At 37.8% G+C, this 17,768-nt stretch overlaps 1 protein-coding gene across 1 annotated transcript; it reads right to left on the bottom strand.

Moving 5' to 3' along the window:
- Nucleotides 1-1,244: 1,244 nt before the first annotated feature.
- LOC149105839 (uncharacterized) lies at nucleotides 1,245-14,316 on the bottom strand. The gene is made up of 18 exons (XM_089271543.1): nucleotides 14,190-14,316; nucleotides 13,568-13,923; nucleotides 11,029-11,193; nucleotides 10,347-10,457; nucleotides 9,678-9,803; nucleotides 9,223-9,319; nucleotides 8,781-8,999; nucleotides 8,271-8,647; nucleotides 7,837-8,004; nucleotides 7,509-7,619; nucleotides 7,216-7,332; nucleotides 6,666-6,756; nucleotides 5,739-6,113; nucleotides 5,453-5,575; nucleotides 4,861-4,983; nucleotides 4,522-4,656; nucleotides 3,375-3,608; nucleotides 1,245-2,582 (listed from the first exon to the last, which is right to left on the bottom strand). The coding sequence occupies exons 1-18, from the start codon at nucleotides 14,314-14,316 to the stop codon at nucleotides 2,242-2,244; spliced, it is 3,396 nt and encodes a 1,131-aa protein (XP_089127669.1). The 3' UTR covers nucleotides 1,245-2,241.
- Nucleotides 14,317-17,768: the final 3,452 nt, after the last annotated feature.

Raw genomic sequence — 17,768 nt, 5'->3', positions numbered from 1 at the left:
ACAGAACAGTCTTTGACCTAAGAATGCCCATTTATGGACAGTTTTCTGAGAAAATATAAAAATAGAAGTCGCAGTTGCAGACAACAGTCTCCTGTGAAGTGGTAGAGATACATTTTGGAAGACATTACTTATTTTAAAAGCCAGAAATAGAGCACATATTTTCGAAGCTGAGTGAAAGAAAAGAAAGCACTTTATGACGTCGACTGCATAGTTTAAGGAGTTGTTTAGCTTACGAACACATGTAATTTTTAACTTGATTGAAACCTCGATAACAAAGTGACAAGGGATCGACTTACTAGAGAAATCATTTGCTCGCTGTAACGCGTGTTCAGCGATATGATAAAGCATAGACCGAACCAGAAGGCTTTTGGTTATTATGTCTCAATTGAATTTTGAACTGTTATTAAATGGGCAAAGAGAATCTTCGAGCATTTCCCGGTAAGCTAAGGCAGTTCTTCTCACGACATCCTGCCGGGAGAACTGTTAAGCTGGCTATTTATATTTCTCCAAGATCTTCTGTAATAAGATCCGGTTGTTTTTCTTTACTGAATTTTCGTTGTCTTCTGTTTGTCATTGCTCGTGCTATAACCCCGTTTGGTGTCGATCGTTTTATTGTTGTTGTTGTTGTTGTTTTTAAATCGACGGCAAGTAAGCTCGTACGAGCGGTTTCCTCCCGTGGAAGGCGACAGTGTCCAAAGTTTAGTGTCATGACTCCAAGAAAAACCTTTTGTGGAAGTTGTTAACATCACTTTCATTTGTTAACGGCTTTAAATTTCTGACGCACGACGTCGAGAGCTAAACAAGTCAATTTGAAATCGTTGTTAAGTCGTAGGCAAGTTTTGATGCAAAATTTAAAATAAAATAAAGTTTTAAACTTTTACTTGCTATAAAAGTTAAGGACACTTGGTGATAAATTACATGGCCAACCGTCGCGCTACGATCGCTGAGATAGAATTGAGGTCTATCTCAGCGATTGTTGACACAGTGATCACTCTGATCACCGTCTGAAGAGTTGTTTCCATATGTTGTACCGAAACAAGTTCAAGACTTCATTGCAAACTTTCAATACAACTACTACGATTTCCCTAAAGGCGGATTTCACAGAGGCAATTAGATACGACTACCATGATTTCCCTAAAGGCAGGTTTAGCAGAGGCAATTAGACTTTGACAATTCTTAATAACAGTGATAAAAAAGATTTCTTTTCGCCTAGATAAGAACGAACACAAACACAAAACAACGCGTTATTTTCACCCTGCTCTATTTTATTGTTACAAGCTTTTATAACGGTGTGCCTGACACGTATTTATTTTCTACGTTAGCACTCTCAAAAGACAATTCATAATTACTACAAACAAAAAAAAAACACGCAAAAAATCCTTACTCTATTATACTTTCTCAATATCCTTTTTCTAAATCCTTTACTTGAATAAAATAAGAAATCAAAACCAGCTGGAGACCTGTAACTTGCAACTTATCCTGGTATGATGCTCGTGGAATTCAATCAATTGAAACTCAGCATCAAGATTCTCCTTCTTAAGGGATAATTTCACGGTTCAGCGCATGTACAAGTTATAGCGTGACTATAAACTACTACCTTGTTCATTTTTTTTACTGAGCCACATGTAGTTCAGCAACTACATACTATAATTTGTGAAACCAGAAAGACTGATGTCCAAATTTTATCAAGATGTCAGCGGATTTATCAAGCAAAACTTCGAATTCAGTTTAGTCAGTTAAACGTTAAATTTTTTCATTCGGCGGCTAAGGTCTTGCTCTGGACACACACACACGTTATCTACTTTTATTCGATTGGTGGATAAACAATAAAGGTATTAATTAAAACAGAGAGTAAGAAATTCTAATGAGAAACATTACTGCTATCACCGTGTTACTGTGACTGAGGGGAAAGTCTGACAGGAAATTCAGTTCTCGCAGAAGTCATTAGCTCGGCTAACATTATAGCTTGTTATAACACGGAGCCATGAAACCATCCTTTAATGGCTATTACCAAACAAGTAAGCCGCTCAAAGTAAACTGTTTATCTTCGACTAAGGATACGTGACTACTCGATTTTGTACTAACCTATTGATTGAGATATCATCGGCGATATTGAAATTTTCTGATTATATTGCGCTTCTATAATTTACCAACAGTTTCTATATATACTTGAATAATTGCAAAGGTTTAGTTGTTCTGTACAGGGTGTGTAAAACTAAGACTGCAAGCTCCGCGATTTCTTCAGGTAGTTTCATAGAAGACTTCGACTTCGTCAGGTCGGAAGGTGTAACTACCCGCCAGGAATGATCGTGTGAAGGAGGATCCATAGCTGTTGCCAGCTGGCGGGCTGTAGGTGTGTCCAAGGTTTGAAAATGAGTTGGTGTTTGATGCGGCGTTGTTTGCAATTTTAATATCGTGTCCTCCTCCAAATCTTGGCCCAGAATTAGAGCAGCTGTAGATGGACTGGCTTCTCCGATAACTATACTTTCCTGTTTGATCTAGCTTTAGTGGCTGCCAACCAGGCTTGTTAACCAATGAGAAGAGAAAGGCTGCTGAATCGTAGCGATATCCACAACTGTAACCTAATTTGAAATACACAATGGAAAAAGAAGTCCAACATTAATGATGTTTACTGACACTTTGGACAGTTTAGTAATGACGTATTACCGACAACGTTAATTTGATTGGCCCGCAAAATTTTACTATTATTCCTAGCTCGGTATTATTTCTTGTAGTGTTAATCTTAAGTTCTCCGGTTCCTTTATGTTAATTGTCTCCTAAGTTTTTAATAATTTCAATTCTGGGGTAAGCAAGCCCGGTGCGAGACTGGAAACAGCTGCCCCAGTTTCAGACTGAACATGATCTCCACGCCCTGTTTTATAAATTTCATAAAATTAATATCGAGCTTTAAAGCTGTCAGTTAGCCAGGAACACCATGCCATATAAAAATGCAAGTGTTTCTATCGGCCTGTTTATCTCGATGAGTTATCCAGAAAATTCTTAATATCATTGACTTATTTGCCTTTCTTTGGTATTAACCTTTTTTGTTTCCTTGCTTAATGATTCGAAGCGGTTGTACCGCTTCCTATAAAGTTCTTCCATCTCGATATCTCTCTAAAACCGTCACGAATCAGAAAAGAGGCACGTAAACACAGCAAGTAATACACCATGGAAGTAAGATAAGGCATTTTGTTAATAATTTTCTCTAGCACTTAACTATCCCACATCATATTGTAAATATTTCTTTTTTTAATTCTTTTTAAAACTCTTTTCCCATATTTCTCCGTGACCGCTACTGCGAAATATAATCATGGCTGACTCACAGCTTGCGCTTGGGTTGTCTGTGATCAGATGAAATTGATCATGTCACTTACTCCACGAGACACTTGTGTATCCTCCAAAAATATATTTTCCAACATGGATGATTGTGACAGTTGGACCTTTGGCGTCACAGTTTGAATGGAAGGTATAGCCAGACCAGCCATTTACGGTTGCCTGGTAACAGCGATTCCAGTAAGAGGATTGGCGAGTCACAGGCTTCAACCATTTATCCAGCCATGTCAAAAAATTCTGGCTGTTTCCCACAATCCTGGAATATTTAAGACCCGCTGCAAAAATAACGTATAAGAACGTTCTTTGGATCAACTTTGTACTTAGCACTTGTTTTGGTGGACTATGTTGAAAGTTGGTTTTGCTAAGAATAAATAACACTGCCATCTTCACCAGTTATAAGATGACCATCATTGCTTGGACCCTAAATGTGACGCTAACTAAACTGGATGCACTGTTTTTTCGGAAAGATATTTTATATGTGGTGGTTATATTCCACCGTGCAACTTCATTTTTTTTTTTTCCTGGAATATCTTGTTTTAAATTTTGGGTCGCAGTGATCAATACTCTTAATAGATGATTTAAAATCCTGAACAGGAAAATATTCGTATGATATTTATCAGAAAAACGTAATATCATTACCAATGCTCAGCGCCGACGTCAAAATTCTCAATGGAAAAATCAGCGGCAGATAAAGTCACGAAATTTGACAGCTTTTTTAAATATTGAAATTTTGAAAGAAAAGCCTTTAATGGTTAAAGTCCACGTAGGCGGTTTCAGCTCCACACCCCACCCCTATCCTTTCTAAGTGTGGTTATGTTAATGTCAAAGCGTGTCTGTAGTAGCGAGGAGATAGCAAACAACATTACTGAGTCGTGTCCTTTTTTTTATTTCCAACAATAACAGTCCTTGCAATATGGCAAACTGATCAAAGATGGAAAGGAGAATTCTGATTGGTCGCTGAACGGTCCGAGGGTTACACTACTGACCGTTAAGATGCACCATTCACGAAGTAGTTTTGGCGAATTGCTTTTGCTCGAAGCATTTCACAGAAGAAAGGTGTTTGTAATTAAGACAAATTCTCACGGTTTTTGTTTGTTTTAATTTTTGACATCATATCTGCTGGACAACTTGAGCTTAATTCTAACGTCTTCAGCCTGAATTGAAGCACAATTAGCATGAAATACTCACCTGGCGCAGAGTACTTGCAAGTTTTCCCATCTCCTGTGTAAGGTTGGTTACACGTACATGTGTAGGATCCTACGGTGTTTGTACATGTAGCTAAACGGTGGCAGTCGTGTGCGCCGCTGACGCACTCATCGATGACTGGCGTAATGAGAAACACGGCAAAGTTAGTAAACAAACATAAATTTTGTTCTACATGTTCACCAAAAAGCACTTTTTGTTCTCAAGTAAGGACTTGTTGTTGGCATTGATATTAGTACTTTATGATAAATTTGATAGTACGTGTAAACTCATTTCGCTATGTTGTTGTTATTTTGCATTTCTTGTTAAGTGAAAATAACTTACCAGTACAATTTTTGCCATCGCCTGAATATCCAAGTTTACATGCGCAAGTGTAAGATCCACGAGTATTGTTACAAACAGCATTCACATCACAGCTATGAGAGTTTGAAGAGCACTCGTCTATGTCTGAAACAAGATTAAAGGAGTAAATATGGGTAAACGTTGAGTTATCGTTAACGTTAGTCTGACCATTTCACCAAAGAAGCAAACAGCTTGAGGACAGTCCGTCGAAAGTTTACGGTAAGCACAGTATCTTTTAATGAACATGATAGATTTATTTTACTTTCCACACTCTCTGACTGATGCTCTGCTTTTAAACAATTTATATTACCCAGGTTCTAAGCCACTGGCGTCGGCTTCGAAATTGTTAAAAAAATATAGTTATTACGGGCTTGAACTTTTCTCAAGCACTATTCTCATTGCACAAGAGCGGTTGGTTACAGTTTTTTCTTAACCCGTCAATGCAGGACAAATTTCATAGTTGTTGAAAATAAATTGTGTGTCATTACCTTTAGCATCCACATCAAATGTATTTATGTCTAGTTTTTTAAGCTAGGGGGGAGGGGAAGAAGTTGTTTGTTTGTTTGTTTCTTACCATTACAAGTTTTTCCGTCTCCGGTATATCCAGCTCTACACTTACAGGAATATGAGCCCACGGTATTCACACAATCTGCATTCACGTCACAGTTATGAGTGTTGGTAATGCACTCCTCCAGGTCTGCAAAAATTACATTTGAAAACAAAATTGAAATAGATATAACATAAATAACATTAAAACGAATTATTTTGAGAATTAACCATAGATCCGGTTTGAGTGCGCAAGATGATCCTAGCTAAAGTTTGGCGACTCTACAATATTTTCATTAGTAGAGATTTATCACCTGTAAAACAAGTAAAGTTGAAGCAGTTATCGTATGGCACGTCATTCCAAGTATATCCATGCCTCACGCCAAGAGTGTGCACACAGTCTTCATTGTTCCAGTTGTTTGGTTGCTTTGGAGCCCAGAACCTAAAACTGCTAATTTCTTTATTTGTCCACACAAAAGAACCTTCAACACTGCGGTCATTCAGCCCTATCCATGATCTATCGCCAGCATGACGGTGCTGAATAAATACGTTTTCCTCCTGGTTGTGCACTGTAACCAGATCAGAGTTCATCTCAGAACAGTTTGACTCAGCAGTCAACCATGTGGCGCATGCGGGGCTTGAAAAGTAGCAATAACCACCAAAGTAAGTCCATCCTGGCTGGCAAATGTCTGTAGATATAAACAAAAATAAATCAATAAAAAGTAAGAGAAATCATTAGGAATGCCTTGAGTGTTTTTAAAGGAAATCGTTGCTTGTCATTTTTCTGAGAAACCTCCACATGTTTTGGCACTTTTCTCCTGACTGAAACATTGGACTTCATTTGTTATGAAATTAACTTCTGACCATCAAACTAGAAAAAAATTAGGCTGATACGATCTTATTTTTAAAGGGGCACAGTCACAGTATCTTGAGTTATTTTTGGCCACGTAAAAAATTATCATTAAATTGAAAGAGACCTGAAAATCATCGTATACTAAGATACAGGCTTCAAAGAGGTAATAATAAACAATCAAGGAACTAGGATGGCCAGAATGGAGGTTAACACGGATTACAAACGACGGATTTGAAATATTTAACCTAAACTTTTCAACATGGGCAAACTGTGACGTAGCTCCTTTAAAAAGCGTAGGAGATAGAAGTTAATAAAATATGAATATCAAAAAAGCTAAACTACCGATCTAGAGAATAATAAAATTAAAAATGAACTATTTTGTCCGTACCTGACAGGACAGTGTATGAGATAGACAGTGGATCATACTTTGTGTCATACAACTCTTTTAAACAAACTCGCACATCGGTTGTATTGATGTACTGCAAAAAAAGAACAAATGTAATCAGTGGTCTTCTAAACTTTTAGTCCAAAAGATAATTTTCACTTCGCTTCCGGTAATATTCTGAATATTATTTACTCATCGGGAGAAAAAGCAAACTTATACCTCCCTTGGGTTTTTGTCCTGGTAAGACATATCAATATCATATTATTTGCCTGTAGCAGATATTCCTCAACTTTCTGTACAACATGAAATTAACGTTTTGTCGATTATGACTTCAGCCGTCTTGGAGACGCCATCTTGGATTTTACGATTTTCCCGGCATTCAATTTGATGGAAAATAATGGCTGTAAAAAGGTACGATACTAATTCTGTATCGACGTTTAAGAAAATTCAAAGAAACCAAGAACTCTGTCAAATAGATGAGATTTGGTTCGACTGGCTTGTCAAAAATGCAGTTTCTATGGAAATGCCTAAAGAAGTAAAGAAACAGAATTACCTCCACCCAAGCAGTTATTCCATTGTGTACTGGTTGTTTATTTCCACCGCTAGATGAATGGTTCGCCGAAACAAACACATTCGGGGTGCTGTTGTACTTTTCAGTGAAGCGGATATCCTAAAGAAAAACTCTCATTAGGTAAGCGGAGTGTAATCCAACTTTGACCATTAGCTTTAACCACTACCAAACCGGAATTTTGTAATAACCTACTGAGTCAGTTTTGTTTAAATTGACGTTGTTCTGTAGGATCTGTACACTAACTCTTGAAATTTTTTAAAAAAGTATACGTATACCTTACAATAGGCATTGTTGTAATCTGCAGGTGGGTGTTGGGCGTTAGCAAAATAGACTGAACTGTGTTCTGTAAAAAGAGGCTTGTGGAGAGAAGAAAACGCCAGCCATTTCTAAAAGAGAAAAATAAATAAATGTTAACAAGACAATTAACCATAAGAAAAGATCTAAATCAAGATTATATTTTTTCTTGATGTATGATATGCTGATGGTAAAGTATGTTAGAGAATTAGCTGCCAATGCTAAAGACCAGTGTTAAGAGGCTAAAGTAAGTGATAAGGATCTATTAGTTCCTTATGCTTGGTACGTAAAAAAGGTGTAGACACTTACAGTATAAACATCGTCGTGAGATCCTGCGTAGTTCTGAAGCTCTCTCAAACAAACTTTAAACGAGGATTGCGTGACGTCTTCAATCCACACACTGGCAGCGTCACGCTTGAGTCCTAAACGATAGTGCACTGCGGTAACAAACACTGAAGGTATCACTGAAAACCTCCCCTGCATAGAAGAAAACGCACAAGCTGTTACTGTTGATGTTACTCGTGCTACTACTGTTGTTCTTGTTGCCTTACTGCTGTTTAACATTAGCGAAGATTTGGAAATCTAGGGATGGCTAATGCTTTCATGGTTGAGTGATACGTGACATTTTAGCTCCATTGGTCCAAAGGAAATCATATTATATTGAACTAACTCCGATGACTGTAAGCTATTCGAATTTATTCTTCGTGAACTTGAGTTGTAAAATGAAACTAGAAAGTACCTACCGATGGAAAATTGACAGATTTACAAGTCGTTCCAGTCCACCATTGTGATATCCGTACTTCCCCGGCAACACCACCCACTGGAGCCCCTTGATACGCCATCCAATCAACTGTCACGTTAGCTTTTGATTTCCGCTCATTGTAGCCTGCCGCCATCACACATGCAGTGAATCGATCATAACTGACATTTTCGACCCACGACACAGCGGCATCATGTACATATGACTTGTCACTGGTGTCAATATGATTGACAGTGATCTGAACTTCAACTGGTTTGTCAGGATAAAACATATAAGGCTTGAGGCGAATTACTTCACAGTGAGAATATCCGAGTGAAGGAATGTGTGGCATGTGACGGCGACCTCGCTGGAAAGGAAATCCTTCAAGAAAATAACAGTACAAAACATAAATCAGTACAAAAAAAATTTTAATTAACTTCCCAGGTTTTTTCATCGTAATCATCATCATCTTCTTCGACATCGTCAGAAATTTCAGAGTAAAACAATTTCTAACCTTCACAACTACCAGGGTGTTGCACAGAGAAATTCAGTCGCTGAATGCACATTTCCTGTCGAAACAAGCACTCATTGTCATATGTTGTGCCATTTGATGAGCAGACTGGTTCTTGGTAGGATGGACAACTGTCAACAGCAACGCAGCGAGCATCATTTGGTCCAAACGCTTTACACAGGCAGTGATAATGACATGTCACGTCTATGCAAGGATCCAAGTCTGGCAAGAGATATAAACAATTGTCACGAAACGATCTGATGTTGTTTTAGTACACACTTGCTTGATAGTTATACACACTTCTGCCCTCCCACTGTGGGTTTGCAAGCTTTTACAAAGATATCTCCAATGAGCAACATTGAAGAGGGGGAAAATGGATACAGGAAAGAGAATGCTAAATATACCAAGTGTTTTTTCTATCTCCAGATGGAATCTTTTTGCCTACCTCCAGTGACAATGTAGTCGACAGTGATAACATCTTTATTGTTGGAGTCGCTGTTGTAATTCTTCACACACACTTGTGCGTCAGTTGTAGATGTATACTGAATAAAATCAAAGATGAGTTAAACCCGGCCTGGTTCAAGTTGCTATACCGCCCGATTAGTTTTAAAGAACTCATATAAACGAAAGTTACAGTGAAACTAAAAGTTACTGAAATCGCTTTGAAACGGCCCCAAAGTAGCATAGAAACACAAGTAACAAACAGAAGAGTTAAACTAATTGTTTTTATTGTTTCTATATCTCGAGCTGTTATATGTATATGTTCCCATACAAACTGTTATATTTACGTTGTTACGCAATGTCATATAAAGTTCATGGGTCCCGAGGAACTTGGGATATTTGTGCCATTACCTGAGTGTTTGCGAAAATCACACAAAGATCACAACAGGTATTCCTTACCTCAACCCAACCGGTGACAGCGTTACAACGTGACCCAGAAAGGTTAGCTTTGTTGTTGTTGTCGGTGCGTTTTGGCGTCACTAACACAACAGGACGAGCATAAAATGGTTTTGTGAAGTTCACTGTCTACAATGTAAAAGACAAAATTAATTTAATATCGACTGTATTTCCGCGAGTCTCTTGTAGAGGTAAGGTTGATAAATAATTCGTATTGGTATTTATAATACGCTGATTCTAATGTTTAGATTTGAAACCAAAGCGGGTTTGATTTGAACAGGGCCGACCTGCACTGTTTACAAGGGTTTTCATGATTGGCCAAACGAAACAATAGGTATACAACACAAACAATGCCCCTAGCCCTAGAAACAAAAGAGGTACAGATAAACAAGAATGAACCCAAATAGAAGTTTTAATGAGGTACAGGTCATCTGTTTGAACAAGAGGAAAAGTATGTTTGATCAATTGATCACCGAAAATGAAATTGGGTCTCAGAAACTATTTATGACAGATTTTGTGGGCCCACAGTTCAAATAGGTCCATGTTAACAGTCAATTTTAACTTCCTCCATTGTTATGATAGCATTGCTGTTGTTGCCCTTTTGATGCCCTTTTATAAAGAGGATTTAGATAAGAAACAATAATGCCGCGGGCTGGCAATAATTATTCTTACTTGACAGAAAGCGTAGTTATCCTGATCAGATGGTGAGTTTGTATTGGTAAACACGAGACTATCGGTTATGGTAAAATTGTCGACACTCAGATTTGTAAACGCCATCCAATTCTGCAGAAGAAATAAAAGATATTGTAGTTAAAACCTGTCAATTATTAAAGAAACAAAAACATGCACAATTAAGGACTGTTTTAACCAACGTACAAGAGTACATGAAATTATCGGCAAGATACGCAAACCCAGTAAGATGTTGATAATTAGCCTTTTTTCAGGAAAAAATCTACAAAAGAAGCAACTCTCCTTGTGTTTGCATTCAGCTTCTTCCAGTCAACGGTTTCTACCACATGATTTCTACAAGTAGCTAGAGGTTTATCAAAGAGTTACCAAAAGCATATTTTTTTTGTATTATTTTCTTTTGAAAGCCAACGATTGATGTTTTATGCTGGTACAAAAAAGACTCATCTTGAACAGCTTGAAAATGGAAGACGATCGGGCACGTCACATGGGAAGTTGACCTCTGATATATTTGGTAACATCGTAACGCATGTAAACATTTCAGAATGCTGCTCTTTAGTCAGGGGTCATCATGATTTTCATTCAACTTTGATGAAGTGCATATCTTTGGCAGAGTCCAACTCATTAGACTGACGAGTGACAGAAAACGAAATTTAAATTTACTCACTATCTTTACGCCTTTATGGGGTCCATCGAAAATCTTTGCTTCTCTGAGACAAATTTTGAAATTGTCCACGCGCAACTCCTCCACCCACACGGCCATGGCATCTTGAGGTCTCTTGGGAACTTGGTGACTAGCAGTTACAAATATGGTTGGTGGAGTCGAAAACCGCTGAAATGAAATAATGAGAGAAGTTAAGATTAGTAAATTAAGCGAGTGAGTGGGTGAATGACCGAATGAACAGATCAGGGAAAAGAAAATGACCGATAATGGGAGAATGAGTTAATACTTGCTTGAGCCCTCCAAGGTTCTTCAACTTACAGACATTTTGAGATTGCAACATATCTTTTGAAAATCTGACGGAACGTTTAAGATGGTAAAAATACAAAATGCCTCAAATAACAAATTAATATTCAAAGATGAGTCACGCAAACCGCTACACGCTGCAGAAAGTGTAAATGTTTTCACAATGAGAGCCCGCCGATGATATTTTAATTATTCAAAGGAGAAAAATACGCTTAAGTCCAAAAACCACTAATCAGCTTATTGTTAATCGGTTTTGATCTTTTGCATTAGGAACATTTGTGTTTAATAAGGAAAAACAATCTTTGTAGTTAGTCTCAATTGATAAGTCCTTCTTAATTTCAACAAATTTCAACAAAGTAACATCAAGTTTTGCGATTGCATTGAAACAGTTTTCTGTTTAGGCTTAGCCTTATGTTGCTTGGCAACTTTTGAATTACAATTGTTTTACTTGAGGCAAGCTCTCATCAAGAGAGGCGACTCTTTAGTGTGTTTCTTCAGTTATTGAGAAATATCCCGAATTTAGATATTTATCCCCTGACGCTATTTGTTTCCAATACTTTCTGCTGAGCTATCACGCTATATTTTAATGGTCAGCGTTTGCACAAGTCACGTTTGAAAAGGGCAGATGATTGACAAGTTTCAGTAAAGAAGATTGATTACCTGACTCGTGATTTCCACGTTAAATTTCACGCGAGGAACCGATATCGCACAAATCGTGAAGTGAAACCAGAAAGCATTGACTGGTATTCAACAACGTTGAGCAAACAGTTTTAAGTAAGAACTATTTTACACTCAAATTAAAATTTCAATACCAGCCAAATTTTCAGTGTTCAAGTTCTTCGAAATAACATCGAGTCAAGAATATAAAGTCGAAATGTATTTCTCGTAGCAGAAAAGCTTACCGATCGTGAACTGCCGTTGTACCAGATTGGAAGTTGATAGAAATGTTAACTGGGGAGTTGTTAAACGATGCCCCAGTTAAGAAGTAGCACTAAATGCAAACCCAGCCAGCTTGTTTGACATCCTTCGTCGTTTTTCCAGACGCTGTAACTTGCAGTTGAATCTGGGTTAGCGTGACCTTTCAGCTCCGAGATTTTAAGCGGATGAAAGTCGTCGCGTAGGCTTTGAGTATGGCTGTTTTACGGCCGCTTGAGTTTGTGAATTTGCCATCCAGGGACGGGGTTGAGGCGATGTCCTTCGTCTTCTTTTCAAGTGTATTTCGGCCGAGAGGAACCGTCTTATACAAGATATTTGATGATGGTTTCTTAACTGGAACACTGTGACCCTTATGGGATGGCCTACATACTCAAAATGAATGCTGTACTGTAGCTGTGCTTTTCTTAGTAGTTGGTGAAGTAATGTTCGCCTTGAAAGCTACCATTTCGTCTTCTACATATGTCACAATTGGCACTGGAGCTGCTTCGGCTGCTGAACTTTGCCTTGCGGATTTCCTTCGTTGGATTCGGCCATTTTCTTGTCCAAGCCGTTATGATTTTGTCGTTTTCTGGTACTCGGAATCGTAAGCGGCTTCTTATATCTCTCTAAAAAGTTGTACTTCAGTTCAAAGCAGGGAGAAACTTCATTTTCACTTTGAAAAAGACTTGTGCTTGTTTCTAGCTCCGTAGGTTGCGGCAATGATTTTGCAACACGATTAAAAGGTCACTTTTGTTTTTTTGTTTTTTTCTTCTGTCGCACCAGTGAACAATCACGCAAACTCTCGTTTTTCAGTGTTAGGGCCTGTTTTTAGAGTCGTAATTTCACGCTAAATACCTCGCTTTGGTAACCAAGATCGGCGCTTTTGATGCTGTAAACAACCTCCTTACGTAAAGTAAAGCTCTCTTCGCACTAATTCCTTTCAAAAATATTAGCAACTTTTTGACATATTCTGCACACAAAAAAGACTGGCAAACCGTTTTAGGCAGTTTCTGCCAATATTTGGCAACTTTTTGGCATTTCTTTGTTTGTCTCTTTTGCATTTTTGAGGAATTTCTGAGTGGATGGCCAGGTTTAATTCTTTGATCTACAATTTCTACACACTATTTCTTCATCTTTTGTCATACTGATTAGATTAACTGGTATACTGCAATCATCATTTTTTAGGGTTAACTGACGATATTAATATTTTGTATTTTGTATTTTTCTTTCTTACGTCCACATATCCGCAATCGAGGCTCCCTTTTTCATGAAATTTTTATATATCTCTTTACTTTCTATATCACTTAACAAAACAAATTCTAACCTGCTGGAAATCGATCCTCTTGCATTCCGTTCCAGTTGTCCAAGAGTTTAAGGATGTGGTGCCAGTTTGAGATCCATGGGGTTTCGTTTCAAACGCAAGATAGTTTACCTCAATGGACTTATTTGAACCGTTAGCATATTCGAGAACACAGATTGTAAATTCACTCGCTTTAACATCTTCTACCCAGACTGCAGCGCCGTTCCGAGGGGTTTGGTTCTTCATGGTATGGCCAACTGAGGCGAGAACCGTTACTTGCTGTCCGCCGTAAAATGGCGTTTGGAAGTAAATCTTCTTACAACCGAACAGCCCTGGTGAGCTTGTTGTTACGTTTTCTTTTCCGGCCTTGAATCCGAGTGCTGTAAAGGAATAAGTAAAATTTTTTTCTTTAAAATGATCGCACTTACAAAGTTTTAACTGAATGCGCAGCCGATATCCTAGGAATGGACATGTTGATTGCTTTAGGAAGAGATTTAATTCTCAATTTCCTTGATCTGTGCGCCCCTCCCCCGTCTTTCAGTTCGCTTCTTCTCTGATCAACAAGACATAAAAACGCCTGAGCTTGCCGTGAGAAGTTGAATTAAGGTTTACATTCAGAGAATGCAACTGAGAGTAGATACCATACCTTCAGTGGCTGGAGCGCCCAGGCAAACCAACAAAACAATGAGAAAGAAGTGCATCGCGTATTGGTGCTCAGACGACATCTTGCTCCGACTGAAAGGGAATTTCACTCTCATGCACATTATAGTCATCACAAGGGCAATGCGTGACTGGAATGTACCTGTTAGGACATGTCGAATTATAGGATATTAACAAATTTTAAACAGCACGTTCACAAAAATGAGTTATCTTGGGGGTGACGCATATAAGTGACGGGTTGAGGATGACAGGCAGAAGGAAAATGACCAGTGTAAGAAAATATGACGGATTCCTTAGAAATTGACGATACTTCTCCTATCCGAGGAGCGTATTTTATTTCCATCAATTTACAATACAAGAATTGTTTTAAATAACACTGTACTGATCATTATCGCTGTTGCTTTGTGAATGAAAACTACCGACCCCACCCCATGTCCCCTCTCCCCAGCTCCCAGCAGTGCCCCCGTATCCTCCACAAGAATCCAAAATTAAGTTAATCAAATTTTCCAGTTTGAACTTTACACATTTCAATTCTGATCGATTAATGTTCGGTTTTCGCTTTTCTATTTTATGCTTTTTCAGTTCATTTCAATTTTGAATTGTTTTCATGGAAATTGTATTTCAACCCCGTTATAGAGGGGATTATGACGGATTTCAGCTTATGTTTTCAAAGAGGAAAACTCATAAAGTAAAGAGATTTGAAAGCTTCGTAGGCGTTCTCTTCCATCATTTTCTTGTATAGATGATAAAATCATCTGAAAAGGGCCGCAAGATATTTTCGTCAGAGTCGTCATTTATTTTGCTGTGTTAAGACTCGCTTTAGTTCTTCCTGTTCTTAGACCTTCTTAAGTTCTTCGGTTGTTCTGAATTATTGTTTGAACATGCCAGGTCATTACATTAGAAGCTGGGTCTCAATTGATTGACGTATTTTTTTTTAGCTAATTTGGTGATTTGCCAGTTTGTTCATTTTAGGTTTTTGGTTTTTTTTTTTTTTTTTTTTTGTCATTTTGACCGAGTCTCGTTTTCTTTTAATCTAGATCGAAGCTAATGGCGGAATTTGCCTTTACCTTCCTCTGACGCATTTTGTATTTTGTATTCATTGAAAGCTTTTTTGTAAAATCTAGTTTCAACTCTGCTAGAAATGTGGACTAACTTTATTTATATGCAATCGAACTTTCCGTAACTGGTGACCGTCAGTGGGGCCACTAATAAACAATTGAGCTGTGACGAGAGAGCTTATGCAAGGTTAAAGATTCAGTGTTTGTATGTATCTGAGACAATCGCGAAGCGTCTACTTACGGGTTATGGTATGCAGTGGGATTCGACTGTGTTTAGTTGTTGTTATCTTAGCTTATTGTACTTTGGTGATGCACTATGTACTCGCGTGGACTACTGAACATAATCAGGTGTTTTTTTTTGCGGCTGGAGAGGCTTTGCGGAAGTGTTCGAGGGGAGTTTAACAGAACGGTTTTCTATTTCCTTGTTTCTCGGCTGTTGTAAAGTTATTCAGTTCAAGAATAATTAAATTCATTCTGTAAGTGTCGGGTGGTTTTTGTTTCCTTGTGCAAGTAGAAGTTCTTTAAATTTTGTAACAGTAAGAAAGCGTGCCATGAGCGCTCGCCTCTTTAATCTGCTTTTTTCCCTTTTGTTTTTATGGTAACGCATTTTAATCATTCTATAAAGTTTTTCCGCAGGAGGGTGATTTTATTTAACCCGTGAAACAACATCTACTGTAGCAGTAAGTCAAAAAAGTCATAACTAATAAAAGAAAACCATGAAATTGGTATTCAATAGCATCTAATTGTGCAGCAACTATTTCACGGGTTAGGTAAAATCACTCTGAGATTGACACCTTATTGATCCTGAATCCACTTAGTATTATTACGGCCGAGAGAATAACAGACACGTTGTGACAGAACAGTCTTTGAACTAGGAATGCCCATTTAATTAAGGACAGTTTTCTGGGAAAATATAAAATAGAAGTCGCAGTTGCATACAGCAGTCTCCTGTGAAGTGGTAGAGATACATTTTTTTCCTGCCCCATGTCCCCTCTGCCCAGTCATCCACGGTGCCCACGGATACTTCACAAGAAACCAAAATTTATGTTTATCAAATTTTGCGGTTTAAACTTTACGCATTTCAATTCTGATCGATTAACGTTTTTATTTTCGCTTTTCGAATTTACGCTTTGCAGCAAATTTTCAGTTCATTTCTATTTTGAATTGTTTTCATGCCAATCTAATTTTAACCCAGTTATAGAGGAAATTATGTCGAATTCCAGCTAATCTTTTTAAAGAGGAAAACTCGTAAAGTGACTAGAGATTTGAAAGTTACGAAGGCGTTCTCTTCGATCATTTTCTTCCATAGATGATAAAATCATCTGAAAAGGGTTATTTTCGTCAGAGTCGTCATTTATTTTGCTGTCATCAGACTCGCTTGTTGTTCTTCCTGTTCTTAGACCTTCTTAAGTTCTTCGGTTGTTCTTAATTATTGTTTCAAGACACCAGGTCATCACATTAGGAGATGGATTTCAATTGATTGATGTATTTCTTGGCTAATTTGATCATTTGTGAGTTTGTTTATTCATTTGATGTGTGTTCTATTTCATTTTGACTGTAGTTTGCGTGGATTTAACTAAATACATAAGCGAGCGAACTTTCTGTAAGCGGTGACCTTCAGTGGGGCCACTAAATAATTGAGCTGTGACGAAAGAACCTATGCAAGGTTAAAGATTGAGTGTTTGTATGGATCTGAGACAATCAGAAAGCCTCTACGTTGGGGCTGGTGTCCGATGAAACTCCACTGTGTTTATTAATTAATTGTGGTTATCTTAGCTTGTTGCATTTTGATGATGCACTAGGTACTCACGTGGACTAGTTAACATAGTATTGAGGAAGTGTTTAAGGGAGGGTAGAAAAGAACGGTTTTCTATTTTTCTTCTTTCTCGCAGTTTTATAGTTTGTCAGTTCATGAATGATTAAAATCATGCCCTAGGTTAGGCCGTATTTTTTTCTTTGTAGAAGCTCTTTAAATTTTGTACCCGTGCCATGAGCGCTCGCCTCTTTAATCAGCTTGCATTGCTGCATTTTTTTTATCGTCACGCATTTTAATTCAATTCTTTGACATTTTTCTTGCTAGAGTGATTTTATTTAACCCGTGAAATATAGCTAATATTTAGGAAAGGAAACTAGGAAATTATAATCTAATAGTATGATCTAATTTTGTAGCAACTGTTTTACAGGTTAAGTAAAATCACTCTGAGATTGACACCCTGAAAAGATATTGAAACGTTCCAAAATTGATCCGAAATCCTCTTAGTATTATTGCAGCCCAAAGAATAACAGGCACGCTGTGACAGAACAGTCTTTGAGCTAAGAATGGCCATTTATGGACAGTTTTCTGAGAAAATATAAAAATAGTAGTCGCAGTTGCAGACAACAGTCTCCTGTGAAGTGGTAGAGATACATTTTGGAAGACATTACTTATTTTAAAAGCCAGAAATAGAGCACATATTTTCGAAGCTTAGTGAAAGAAAAGAAAGCACTTTATGACGTCGACTGCATAG

Source organism: Orbicella faveolata, unplaced genomic scaffold (genome assembly GCF_042242905.1).
Source record: "Orbicella faveolata isolate gen_17 unplaced genomic scaffold, um_ofav_v1 contig_34, whole genome shotgun sequence".
Taxonomy (NCBI): domain Eukaryota; kingdom Metazoa; phylum Cnidaria; class Anthozoa; order Scleractinia; family Merulinidae; genus Orbicella; species Orbicella faveolata.
The sequence above is the reverse complement of the archived record's forward strand: the minus strand, read 5'-3'. Positions and strand labels throughout refer to the sequence as shown.